The sequence below is a fragment of the Erpetoichthys calabaricus genome, chromosome 5 (assembly GCF_900747795.2).
Source record: "Erpetoichthys calabaricus chromosome 5, fErpCal1.3, whole genome shotgun sequence".
Taxonomy (NCBI): Eukaryota; Metazoa; Chordata; class Cladistia; order Polypteriformes; family Polypteridae; genus Erpetoichthys; species Erpetoichthys calabaricus.
In genome coordinates, this window is record NC_041398.2 from 105,005,515 (window position 1) to 105,020,354 (window position 14,840).

Consider the following 14,840-nt stretch of genomic DNA (forward strand, 5'->3'; position numbering starts at 1 on the left):
AGTTACCAAGGAAACAAAGAGATAAGTATAATTAATTACCTTTTATTTTTAAGAATGTATATAAATAAAACACTTCACTTTAGAGACAAATGTTATGTCATTTTCTAACCTACTTACTCCAGACCAGGGTCATTTGCGGTGGCTAGAGCTTATCTCAGCAAGCATAAGGTGCAAACCCTGGACTGGAAGCCAGTCCATCACACACACACACGCACAAATACACACCAACCACACACTAGGGCCAATTTAATGTCACCAGTTCACCTAACCTGCATGTCTTTGGACAGTGGGAAAAAACTGGAGGACACTGACGAAATCCACACAGACACAGGGAGCATATGCAAGCTCCATGCACAGATGACCCGTGACATGAACCCTGGTTTTCTTACTGCAAGGCAGCAGTGCTACCACTACACCACTGTGCTGCCCTAGAGGTAAACGTATATGTACCAAAGACTTGGAACCGTTCGGTAATGTTAAAGAATATGCGTTATAAGAATATATTATGTATCTATATTTGATTGGAGGAAACCGAAATCCTTTGTAAAATGTGCTACGACTATTCCTGATTTAGAGAATATTTTCCCCTAACAGCTATCCCCATCCTTCTACACTCATGTCTGCACTTTATGATGCTTTACATAAAGCCACGTACAGACCTTTACCAGTATAATCAATTTGGAAGAGTGACCTCCCTTTCTCTCCCCATTATCCTCAAATACTACTTCTTAAAACATTTCTCTCTCTCTTCCTAAAATCCTAATCACCATAATATTCAGTTTAAGTTTGTACATCACCTGTATCTTACACCTTGAAACTCCTCCTATGGGGTCTTGGTGCTGCTCCTATAACCAATCTAAATGACCCTCGTACTTTCCATCTTAAATTTTGGCACTGCCCACCAGTCTGCTCCTACTGGCCCTTCATCTATGACTCACCTTCATAGCTACTGTATTTCTCTCTCTCCCCATATCTTTCTCCTTCTACACCTCTCAGCTATCCATCTCACCTCTACACAGAGAAGGCTTACTCTGCTAATCTTTGGATGTCATTTTTTAGAATCTGATCTTGATCTTTCTGCTGTTGGAATTAATTGATCATTCAGTTTGTCAGGATGTGGGTTTTAATATGTAATTTGGAGACCTTTTTTTTCAATCCATACAGCGAGGCTTCTCCAGTCTCTTTTTCATAGTTATGAGGAAGTGGGTTGGGACCAAGGTGCTGGTTTAATCTTTTATCTTTAAAACTGTTATAAATGTTTAATTTTTCTTGTGTTGGTCACATAAAAATGCTTACATTAAAAAATAGCACTTCCCAACCAACAGTTCTGTCTGATACCACAAAAGCAAAATTAGTACAGTGGAACCTCGGTTCACAACCATAGTTCATTCCAAACCTCTGGTCGTAAACCGATTTGGTCGTGAACCGAAGCAATTTCCCCCATAGGATTGTATGTAAATACAATTAATCCGTTCCAGACCATACAAACTGGAAGTAAATATATATTTTTTAAAGATTTTTAAGCACAAATATATAGTTAATTACACCATAGACTACACAGTGTAATAGTAAACTAATGTAAAAACTTGAATAACACTGACACAAACACCCAGGCTCCCTGCTCAGCTGCACGCGCAGGCTTGCGCTCTCTCAGCAGCTCGCGAGCCCCACCCCCCTCTCTCTCTCTCTCAGCAGCACGCGAGCCCCACCCCCTCTCTCTCTCTCTCTCTCTGCAGCATGCGAGTCCCCCCTGTCAGCAGCACGCGATCCCCACCTCTCTCTCTGTAACATTGCAGCAGTTCGTGCTATAGCCTTACAATCCGATCACCGTATAAACACTTTTTTTAAAATGAGTTTTAAGCACAGGGGGAAAAAAAGGAACATTTGAACAAATCCGAACTTTATTTAAAAGCCAACCAAGACAGTAACATTGCAGGAGTTCACGCTAATAGCATTACAACCTGATCACTGTAAACACTCTTTTTAAATGAGTTTTAAGCACAGGGAAAAGAATGAACATTTGAAAAAAGAGAAAAGTAACATTGCAACACTTTCTTCTCACCACTCTTCACTTGCTTAGAAGCCATGGTTAACTGCAAAAGCACACGAAATACTGTAGAGCACAAAGAGTTCACAGGTAAAGCAAGCACGTCTGATTGAGAACAATGAACAGGGAGAGGCTGAACACGTGCTTAAATACAGTAATCGGCGCGTACAAACCAGAAGGGAAACTGGCTTGTTCGTATACCGAGTGTGTGGTCGCGAACCGAGGCAAAAGTTTGGTGAACTTTTTGGTCGTAAACCGAGTTGTACGTGTACCGAGGTTCCACTGTACATTTATAAATTTACTGTCATTAAAAACGTATTAAGAGAGTTATAATTTTTTGTAAACTTTCTATTTACGTGTCTTTGAACATAACAGATTATTTTTGTACCATTATTCATTATTATTATGTGCCTATAAGTGTATCTATTCATGTATTTCTTTTATTACAGTTTACCATTACACAATTTTGTTTTATTTATGGGTGCAGCCATTTTATGATTTCCATTTCTAGATGCATAGTATTGGAAGTCATGCAACATGACATCATTAAACCCATGGGTTTATAAGCCAAAGCCACAGATGGAGACTTATTCATGATTGTAGGTAACAAAGAGCTTTGTGTGTGTTATTATAGTGAACTCTGGAAACCAGTTTGGTTAGCAATTTTGTTCAGATGATATTTTCTGTCTTCCATGTTTCCAAATTGTTTTTGGCTAAGTCTTTTGTTCAGCTTCTGGTCCATTCTAAAATAAAATTATCTGATCATTTGCACTGGCAGAACAAGTACTGCCATGAAAACAAAAAGGCAGAAAACACATTCAAGAACCAGCAGATGAGAATGAACAAACCGTAGGCCTAAAACAAGTATTGCCATAAAGGTGTCTGAATAAAAACATCAAAGCCCAATATGCAAACTAAAAAACAAAAGTCCTGACAACCTTACTGTTGTTTTGAATAGCTAGAGCTGCAACAAAGTTTTTCCACATATTTCAAAAATCTAGGACACATGAAGTATAGTGAAGTGATCTTAAAAATTATGATTATGTCACAGTCATGTCACATGACTGGAAACACATGGTGGTGCCAGCAAAAAAAAATGGAGGTGCAAATAAAAAATAAACAAATAAATTGAACATAATGATAAAAATTAATATCATTAAAAATTACTAAGTCACATGTATTAAAAATAATTTAAAATTCATTCTAATTATATTTTGCATGAAATGTGATATAGTAGTGATGTGGCTACTTGTTTCAGAGTTAAAAAGAAACTTACAGTACTTCTGTTTGTGTGCTGCTGCATTATATTTCTGATATATTATTGTTGATCATGGTAGCAGATATACTGTAATTTTGGTGGCACTTAACTTTTTTTTGAAGAGACTGGCAAAGACCTATAAAATGTAACCTAATGCAATCCAGGTCTGGACATACTCTATTTACGCAATTAAATTTGTTCATGAAAACCAGCCAACAGATACATATTAACCACTCTTACTAAACATGCTTATTTTTCACTGTGTCTTTCATAATCACTTCTTTTGTATTTCTCCACATCTTCAAAGTTTAAATACATGAAAAACATTTAACACTGAGGCACAAAGCTGATTAAAAAACTTGTACATACCCTATTTGTTTAACTTTTGTCACTGCTTCCAAACGATTAAATTAATTCTGACTAATTGCAATAATAATTTAAATAAATACTGTCAAAAATATAGAATCATAAGATAAAACACACTTATTAGGATCAGGAGTTATAACTGTCATTCTGACCTATGACTTGTGGAACACGATAACACATTAAACTAACATACGGAAAGCAATTAAAATATGTGTTATTATCTTTTAAAAAAATAGGGTATGTTAGAGCCCAAAATAGATAGCAAGGCGATAAGAAAAGTACTGAATCTGCAAGCAGTAATTGCAATTCATAAATTACTAACTCCACAGTTGTGTACATTCTTTTCCAGATAAACACAGGTTATCCAAAAACACATTTGTAGGGAGGAGATTTTGATTGTGAAAAATATTGATTGATAATTGACAGCCTATGTTTAACAGGCAATATGTAAATCTGTATGGAGGGTTGCAAAACCCCATTACAGTTAATTCCTGGTTTTACTTGGACTTCTATACTAATTAAGCTTGCTGATACACTTCTTCTGCACAATGACTCTAAGGCAGCTTCTGACTTTTTTAAGCCAACACTTTTCCTTGTACCCCTTGTGGAATCTCCATGCTCCACACGTCAGCCCCTATCCAATCTTGTAGATTTTCTCTCTGTTTCTTTCTCACTCTGTTTCCTTTAAATAAATCCCATCCTGAACATGCTGTACATGCACATCACTTTCCACACCCTAGAGGCACCTCATTTTCCACAGATCAACATACTCCATCTGCCTAATGAAAAAAATTAATAATGTACTACTGTAATCCCTCCTCCATCGCAGGGGTTGCGTTCCAGAGCCACCCGCGAAATAAGAAAATCCGCGAAGTAGAAACCATATGTTTATATGGTTATTTTTATATTGTCATGCTTGGGTCACAGATTTGCGCAGAAACACAGGAGGTTGTAGAGAGACAGGAACGTTATTCAAACACTGCAAACAAACATTTGTCTCTTTTTCAAAAGTTTAAACTGTGCTCCATGACAAGACAGAGATGACAGTTCCGTCTCACAATTAAAAGAATGCAAACATATCTTCCTCTTCAAAGGAGTCAGGAGCAGAGACTGTCATAAAGGCAGAGGAAAATCAATAGGGCTGTTTGGCTTTTAAGTATGCGAAGCACCGTGGCACAAAGCTGTTGAAGGCGGCAGCTCACACCCCCTCCGTCAAGAGCACAGAAAGAGAGAGAGACAGAGAAAAACAAGCAAGCAAAAATCAATACGTGCCCTTCGAGCTTTCAAGTATGCGAAGCACCGTGCAGCATGTCATTTCAGGAAGCAGCTGCACAAAAGATAGCAACGTGAAGATAACCTTTCAGCATTTTTAGACTAGCGTCCGTATCGTCTAGGTGTGTGAACAGCCCCCCTGCTCAATCCCCCTACGACAGGATCAGAGAAAGTCAGCGCAAGAGAAAGAGAAATGTAAGCTGGGTAGCTTCTCAGCCATCTGCCAATAGCGTCCCTTGTATGAAATCAACTGGGCAAACCAACTGAGGAAGCATGTACCAGAAATTAAAAGACCCATTGTCCGCAGAAACCCGCGAAGCAGCGAAAAATCCGCGATATATATTTAAATATGCTTACATATAAAATCCGCGATGGAGTGAAGCCGCGAAAGGCGAAGCACGATATAGCGAGGGATTACTGTATACATCGGACATTGGTTTACACCTTCAGATGTAAAAATTATACAAAATAATCACAAAGTCTGATTTTCAATTTTTTGTATTATTTGTTTAATGTATGTACAGTATTTCCTTTTTTGCATTATGCTCTGTATTTTAAAAAAAGCATTTCACGCTATATTGTGACCTAACTGAAAAATAGCCTCTGAGCATAACACAAATTAAAACCTTTTCTGCAGTTTCTATAGATTACATTCATCATCATTCTTGAAAGACAGATACAGTATGTCATATAAAATTTAAAAAATGTGTATCTAGCATTATGGAACTAAACAGGACTTACCAGCCACTGATGAGGGATTTCAGGGAGAGGCATTTGTGGTGGAGCTGGCAGGCAGTTAGACACCTCAGACTTCTGATGATGATCTGAAATCATATTGAAATGAAAGAAAACAATTAATAAATTCTAAGAGTATATAAAGCAAATATTTAGAAGTAATAATGCAAATAAATTAAAATGTACCAAATTGATGGCAAAATCAGAAAAACACACCTTTAAATTATATATATACAGTATATAAACTATGTTTAGATTATACTTATATATTTTTTAAATATAAAATATTCAGTGGTATAAGATTATGGAAAGCTCATTTAAGTAATTTATCTAGATTCAGGATGGATCTTGACTGATGATAGCTCTATTGTTTAGGCATTTGTTAATTACATCTCTAACAAATAAAATAGTCTTACAGTTTAGTATGTAATTCATTTTATGCACACCAGGGTCAAATACAGTGAGATTACTTTACAAAGCATATTTTCCTGAACACTATTCAAAAGGTAAAAGGAGAACTGCTTACAGTTTTTGTGTTATGGATGCCTGAAAGGTTAAAGTGAGGCATTGGCATAAAAAAAAAAACATGAAACTTGTGGTTTAGAGTCCAGTGCACTACACTGCAAAATCACTTTACAATAAATAGAGAATGATGGACATATACACCAGAGAAGTAGAAAAATATGTCTTTACTGCACTAACCTTTGTTTGCTTGTATCCTGTGCAGTATATTGGCAATAACATTTTTTTTCTCCCTCACGGCAGCACTCAGGTATTCACGATCAAGGAGTTCTAGAAAGTGAGGCAACTCCAGGACAAGCTCCTCCATTGCTGAAACCAAACAATAAAAAATGGAATTTATAAGACGTTTGTTATACTACTTGCATAAATGATTAAAAGTTAATTACTTTGAATAATTAAGTCTTTATTCAAATACATCCTTGTGATTGTCAAAGACTCTGGAACCTAGAATTGACTTGAACTCTCTTAAATTTATTGAGCTTTCAAGCCTTTCTACAGTCAATTAAACCTGATCATTTTAAGAAGCCAGACAAATCTAAGAAATCCCTCCAATATCATCAGAAAGATCATGCAAAATACATATCAGTTAAAGAAATACGTTCCATCTGAAGACAATTTTAAATGATGACTTGTGGTGGTGCCTCAAAGTACTGTATTTAGAGTGGAGAAACACCATTTCAGTACTTCAACATAAATATCTGCCTGTTAATTTTTTTAAACCTACATTCCTTCCTCTTGTAAACCAAACTTGAGATATCTGGAGATGCAATACTCAATTTTCCAGAAGCAGTTTAACTCCTTTCTTGCCATACTCAATGTTATTTTGCACAATAAATAATGGGTGATGAACATTTTTAATGTTTTTCTTGACTGAACATAGCAGTGTAACAAATATCAACAACTGTCCTAGCTGTCCCATGTGCTGTTGTCTCACTAGAAAAGTCAGTCAGAGTATTGTGCAGAATAGTCTAGCCTAATGGTTCCTAAACTCAGTCCTGGGGACTCACTGTGGCAGCAGGTTTTTGTTCAAACCAGATTCATAATTAGTGATAATAACTGAGCATTGTTTGAGTGATTGAGTAATTGATCTCAATTAATTAGCTGGTATTTTCCTCTCCTCTTATTCTACATTTAGAAAAGCACAGCAGTATTATTTTTACATTTATACTACATTTAGAAATTTGTGTATAGTATTAAATGCTTAACTCTCTTTAATTCCTATTATTTTGTCCTTTTTTCTTATAGTTTGCTCCTATCATTGCAATCCTAATATTGACAAAATATATGAACAAAAACCTGCAGCCACAGTTGGTATCTAGGACTGAGTTTGGGAACCACTGCACTAGAGACGTTTAAACCTAACCTCTCTAATAATTATCTCTATCTGGTTCAAAGATTACACACTTACTTTGCAGATGTTTCCCTAAAATAATCAGCATCATTAACAAATGTTTTTTTTTTCCCCCCGAAGTGAAGACTCTTAATATTCAAAATAAGTCAACAAATAGGAGTTGTACTGTCCAAATTAAACAGTAACCATTACAAAGTTTCTGGGTTTGACTCTGCTAAGCTATACGACAACCAGTTTAAATCTTGATTAAAAAGACTGATATCTTAAATGTTTGAATAAGTATGTCTTACTAGTATAGTACTAGTTGCATTACTAGTCCTGCAGAGAAGCCAAATATGACAGAAACATGCAAATGAAGTAATTTAAATATTGTGCAATCAATCTCAGCAAATGTTTAACTGTTTGGATATAAATACAAATATAAATTTATTGTAGAACAGGTATTGTAGAACAGAATAGGTCAGGAACCTATTTATTAAGAATTTGCTAAATGTGTCCCTTCTCTTGCCAGTTCTCTTGCACTGTAAATTTTCACTGTGTATTTAGATAGATAGATAGATAGATAGATAGATAGATAGATAGATAGATAGATAGATAGATAGATACTTTATTAATCCCAATGGGAAATTCACATTCTTCAGCAGCAGCATACTGATACAATAAATAATATTAAATTAAAGAATGATAATAATACAGGTGAAAAAAACAGACAATAACTATGTATAATGTTAAATATTAACGTTTACCCCCCCCGGTGGAATTAAAGAGTCGCATAGTTTGGGGGAGGAACGATCTCCTCAATCTGTCTGTGGAGCAGGACAGTGACAGCAGTCTGTCGCTGAAGCTGCTCTTCTGTCTGGATTTAGCAGTTTTCAAGCTTTTTAATGGTATTTTGGAAACATTTTTCCAGCTTTTTAAGGCGTGTTCCAGGTGTTTATAAGTATCTTTCCAGAGTTCACAACAAAGAGTTTTTCAGGAAAAATATAACACATCGCTTCCATTTTACCATTTGTGAGGTGTTGTAATACTCTTGTGTGATTTTAATCCTGGTGATCACTGTAATAAAGAGCAGATGTTGTGATGGGACATATTGGGTTCACCCTGTTCTGCAGAAAAGGGAGGCGAGAGGACAATTCTGGATTCTGTATAGAGCAGGCAGAATCCTGAACAATTCCAGGATTACATGTGGGTGTCAATAAGTACTGTATGTAAACACATAAGTAGGGATACAAGAAAAATAAAATCATTGCATTATTTTACAAAATAAAAATGCCTGCTACTGTCAGCCATGACATCATGCAAGCATACGATTTTGTCATCAAGTAACAGCTAGTGAAGAAGGGGTTATTTTACACAGCAGTAATAATCTCAAAAGAATTGAACATATGTTGTATTCTTATACATTTAATCCTGCATGTGCTAAAGGGTAAATTTAACCTGTCCAATTTAGGGTTACTGGAAGTGAGGGATTATCGTGGCAGCACTGGGTGTAAGGTAAAAAGCCAATGTGCTGGATGGTGCACCAATCATTTTCAGGGCTCAGTTGCACAACCAAGCAGCATGGGAAGAGTGTGCTGTGCACAGTCTGGTACAAGAAACATATTATTACAGTGTCTGTTTAGTTTTGATCCAGTTCTTTGCTAAAGATATTATGAAACAGTGTGAGGACAATGTTCACCTGGGGCTCAGACTCGGAATGGTAAAACGGACTAGAATGTAATTTACTTCATAAAGGATTTAATGTATTTTCTTAATTGAAAAGTATTACTGACACAGTTCCAGATATCAATCAATCCTATACGGAAGAAATGTCAATTCTATGCTACCATTCTGCCTATATGTTAAAACATCTGTACTAAACTTAAACCTTATTAAAAACTAAATACATACCTATACTGTAACTTTTGTTGAATTCTTGTAACTTGATTGCAGGGCACATGCACACTTGACCTGTCCCTCAGTAACTATCACTAGACAACCGAAGCACAGGCACATTTGCATTTTTTTAGCGTCAATGAACTATTTCAAGCATTATTAGACATTGATTTCCCGTGAAAACTCTTTCAAAGCACTTTGTTTTCTTTTACTGACATTTTATGAGCATTACCATTGATTTCAATAGAATAAGCATTTGGCTAAAAATGCTTGAAAACTGCTGCATGCAGGGGTTTTCTAAGCCATTTCCTGCTAAAATTTTTGGGTTTAAAGAGTGTCATTGGAAACAAAGATAAACGACTTTGAAAGTTGCTTAGGAGCGTTTTGGTCTAGTGCTAAAATTCGAGAAAAATGCCTAAGTGTAAATGGGCCCTAAAATGTACTGATGTTCAAGGGCCTCTTAGAAACAAAACTCTTCAGAACATTTCTTAAAATTACTTTGACTTTCTAACTCTTCATCTCTCTTGGATATCAGCAGCTGTACTGTCCTCATCAACCAACAATAAGCTTTAGATTTTATTTGAATTCTAATTTTTCATCTATTCTTGGGAGTTATTGTAGTACAATTGTTGTGCTCTATTCTGAATTTTATTCTTTATTGCTTGCAAATTTTATATTTCATAGTCACTAATCACTTGCTAGATAGCTATGCCATTTCAGTTTTGTTCCAATTAAAAAAACACCAATGTTGGCTCAGGTTTGGCAAGGGAATGATTACTTTAACACTATCAGATTCATTACAATTAATTCTATTTTTTTACATGCAAGTCATAAAAACTGTTTTACTACCAAATGTTTAAAACACCAAATCACACAAGGAATCTTGTTTTCATTTGTATGTTACTCTCAGTTCCAAGTGTAAAAATTTTACTTTTTTATTGCTGGTGTAATTATATAACTATTACATGAAGAGTAACACCTCTACCTCAGTTACTGTATGTAAATATTTAAATGCAAGAAACACAAAATTGTTTTTGTAATAGTCCATTTTTTATTTGCATTTACTTTTCTACATTATCTCCACAGTGTTCTCTGTAATCCTATCAACAAACAATAAATATTAAGAAGCTGTCATGGAAAAATGTCTGCTACCAGGTTGTAAACGTTCTTTGTGCTTCTACACTCAAAATATAAGGTTGTGCGCAATTGTCTTCAAACAGTTTTGAAAAAAAAAATGCAAGTAGCATGCACAAAGATTGTATAGCAAATGGTAGGGTTATAATATCCATCTTTTCTGCTTCTCTATGGAGACTCAAAGTGTGGGAGCGAGCATTGTCAACTTGTAGTACGACATTTTTCTTCTGGCCCTAAATCTTTCCTAATTGCTGTTTCAAAGTCTTGAGTGTTACAATGTACTGTACTGAATTAACAGCAGCACCAAACAACTTGTACCAAAATGGGGAGAATGCAACATTTAAAAAAAAATCAGTCAACACAGATTGCTTAAATAGTGGTAATGACTGATCAGTGCAGGATTTAATTTAATGTGTAACAGTAAAATTTCCTTAAACATATCAACAACTTCAATTGGTATGCTAACAGCAAAGCAACAGAACATGTACAACTTTTCTGCTATCCATTAAAAATGTATAAAGGCGGAGGGATTTTTTTTCCAATCACCCTCATATTTTAGTGCTTATGTGATTATGATCACATAACTCTGAGATATGCCTGATTAATAACATCAAATTGTGTCTAATAAATAAAAAGATTGATAAAAGGTTAGTAGAGATACAGGTAAGTGGCATGTCTAATTTCATATCGTGGGGTGTCATATACGTTTCCAAATGTCAGACAAGTATTTATGTACAAAACACTGCTTAAATGTTAAATGTCCAATCAGTTTTGAGCTCACGCTACCCTGTTCAGGGTTAATAGGGTTGCAGCTTATTCCAGTAGTATCAGGCATAGGACAGAAAACTATCTGTAATTGGGCCATCGGGCTAATAAACGTCTGCATGAACATGGACACAGGGGAAGGAATTTCTAGGTAAGACTGGAAATTAATCATGTATGTATGTAAGTAAGTATGTGTTCTTGTTCAGTTCTGATATTGTGATTTCAGGAGTCACCCAATTCAGTCTGAAGTGCGTAATATTTCCATGCATACAATTATTCACATTCAACCAGCCATAACTATAACTTTTGGTGTCTTTGTACCTTGCATATTTATCCCCAACTGGACTAGTTTCCTCTAAATATTCCAAATTTTCATTAAAACATCAGTGACATTTAGTTAAGTCAACTGGAATCTCCAAATATATCAAATGTGGGTGAGTGAAGGTGACCATAAAACCTAGAACAAAAAGTTTTATGTTACAATCTATTTTATTACTAATACAAATGGAAACAAAAAATTTCCTTAATGATAATTTGTCTTCAGGGTTGAACAGCCATTGATTTTCCTATGTTTAAATCTTTAAATGCAGACTTGCCTTTACCTAATCAATGAGTGATAGTTGTTTTTACTTTTGGGCTTTATATTATATTTTCTGTGATGAACTGGAACCCTGTCCAGGTGTTACTCATGCCTTTTGCCCTATGTTTGCAGAGACAGGCACCAGTTGCTCCACGACCTTACCCTGAATAAGCAAGTTAGGAACATGGATGGATAGATAGATGGACATTTACAATTTCACATCTTGTATCAACTTGAACTTGAATGTGAAATATTTTACTGTGATTTTTTTTTTTGTTCTTTATTTCGCCTTATACAATTTTCTTGTATTAGGAATTTGTTAGTTTTCGGTGTGTGTGTGTGTGTGTGTGTCATGCGGTGGGTTGCCTCCCTGCCCGGGATTAGTTCCTGCCATGTGCCCTGTGTTGGCTGGGATTGGCTCCAGCAGACCCTCGTGACCCTGTGTTAGGATAAAGCGGGTTGGAGAATGACTGACTGACTTGTAAAAGATGATATAATTTGTGATTAATGTTTACTTTGTTACAGGAAAACTACATGGGTATCACTTTTGAATAATAAATAATTGAATCCAATTAAAAACAATTTAAATCAATGTATTATTAAACTAAAACACATAAAAGGAAGAAATAAGACTGAATACATAGTATCAAAAAAAAAATCTAAAAGGTGAAACGAGTCCTGTTTTTCCACTAAACCCGACTTTAAAAAATGGTCTGCTTTATCTGCTGGGTGGGTTGGCTTCTCCACTTTCTTGCCAATCAAGCACAAGACTTTTCAGCCTTTGACCTCCTCCCTATTCTTCTCATACTCTAACTCAGCAAGGTAAAGTAACCAAACTGACTTTCATAAGCAAGAAGTCACCAGTACTGTATTAGACTGGCTAGCTATTTTAAATTCATTTTAGTGGAAACTCACTAACTTTGTCCTAGTCAGTCAGAAACTCTCTTCCTGGGTACCCTCTGCCTATAACCACAATGACTTGAAGAGGTGGGCATCAAATTGTTAGGCTTGGCTTCTCCACTTTAACATTACCTTTGCCTATCAATTCCTGTGCCAAGCTTTCTGTCCTAAACAACCATTTTTGGCATATAATGTAAATCATTAAAATAGGTATTATTATAAATCAATATTTGAGTAAGAAATCGTCCATTTATTCTAAATATATAGTTGAAAATATTTGGGCTTTCTTATAAAACTTGCTATTTCTAGTCAGCAGTTTAAGAATGAAAACAAATCATCTCTCTTCATGCAAAAGCAAAATCCTCTCACTTCCGGTATGTAGTGGTGAAATTGCATGGTTAGTCAGTCATGTCAGCCAAGGACCAGAGCAGCTTTTAATACTGCTATACACTCAAGAATTTGCTGCTTATGGTTTAAGCAACTTCCCCAAAATCCCCTGAATCAGATTATACTAAGCAAGCTGACTGATAAATGCATTCTTCTACTTCCTTCTGAACCTTCACAGCTGTTTTCACCTGTATTGCTAAGCCTGTCTAAGATGCTGTTGCACTCATTTGTTTCATCTTATATCACTTCTTAAGCAGATGCTGTGTCAAAAAAGTGGTACATTTTAGCATTTTTACTACTTCTTATTTTAAAAAATCTCCATGCAGTTTTAGACCACATTAAGCATTTTCTGTTAATTAATGTACCATAATAAAATGAGTTAAACAAAATCACATCCAAATATAAATTTTGATCACATGTATTTCCGACGTATAAGGAATGTTTACATTTATAAAAAAGGAGAATTTGTAAAGAAGGTAACCTTAACTCTAATTGCTCACTTAATATTATTGAAAACAATTGCCAGTGAATGGGCTTGTAAATTAAGGCCTTCAATTAATAAAAATAAAACGACATCTTAACTCATTCCACTGCAACCATTCTGTAGGACTCCAAATTCAAGCAGATGTCAAGAAGCGATCTTCAACCTGGCTGACATATAATCCACAGAAGATCGGGTTTTCATTTTAACTCTAAATTAGAGAAATAGCATGAAAACATTGTCCACTGGTTTAAACCTCCAAAAACCATTGGCAGGAAGTGTACTTTTCGGTTATGGCTTATGACTATAGTCACACAGATACACATCCATACTCAATCTAACCATGCCAATTAAGAGTCACCAATCACAACAGCCTACTGATGTAAAAAGTTTTGTCGGACAGAGATTTCAGAAATGATAGCAATATTTTCACTTTGGTACCAATGCCAGCTTTTGCACCTTAGTACTGGTACCTACATGATACCAAAGCAAATAATGGGTAACTTCTTTACCTTGACTCCCAACTGCTTCATCGCCCCAGCCTGCACTGCCTGGCTCTGCTACACTCTATTCACCTTGAGTCAGAGGCAAGCAGAGTGCCACACTTTCCCCTGGTTCCATAAGAGGCTCACCGGAGGCCATGCTCACAAGCCATCATATACCACAGTAACTAGGTGATACATAATAAAGTGCTTCTAATAGTGCTAGATCTGCAACGTTTACAGAAGTGGGCAGATTCCCAGATTACATGGCCTTCTCAGGTCCCCCTCAGAGTTTTGACCGTGCTGATATATGTATATTATAGTCATGTGCCCTTTTGGAGTTTTAAGTGCGCTAATATACAATTATTATTTCAAAGACTGGGGACATGTAGGGAAATCAGAGGCATGAGATGAAACAAGAAAATGCTTGTATGATCCGCTTCAGTACCAAATTTTGAATAATGCTGCTACAGTACTATTATCTAAGAGAGGTTGGGAGCATGGGCTGATAGCACGTTGTCACACCCACCACACGATGAACCACCTGAATTGGGACCTGACTGCAGCAGGTGACACCTCAGTGACACACTGGAACAGTGTGAGGTTGTTTTATGGTGGCTGGAGTGCCAGTCCTGCCAACAACCCCCAAGTTTACCCTGCAAGCTGGAGTACCTGCTTGCAGGGC

At 36.0% G+C, this 14,840-nt stretch overlaps 1 protein-coding gene across 1 annotated transcript in view; it reads right to left on the minus strand.

Moving 5' to 3' along the window:
* afap1 (actin filament associated protein 1) overlaps window positions 1–14,840 on the minus strand; it is a 152,058-nt gene that overhangs the window by 112,509 nt on the left and 24,709 nt on the right. The window contains 2 exon segments of the mRNA XM_051928217.1: window positions 5,685–5,767; window positions 6,381–6,509. Of these exon segments, the coding sequence (XP_051784177.1) occupies window positions 5,685–5,767; window positions 6,381–6,509 (212 nt within the window).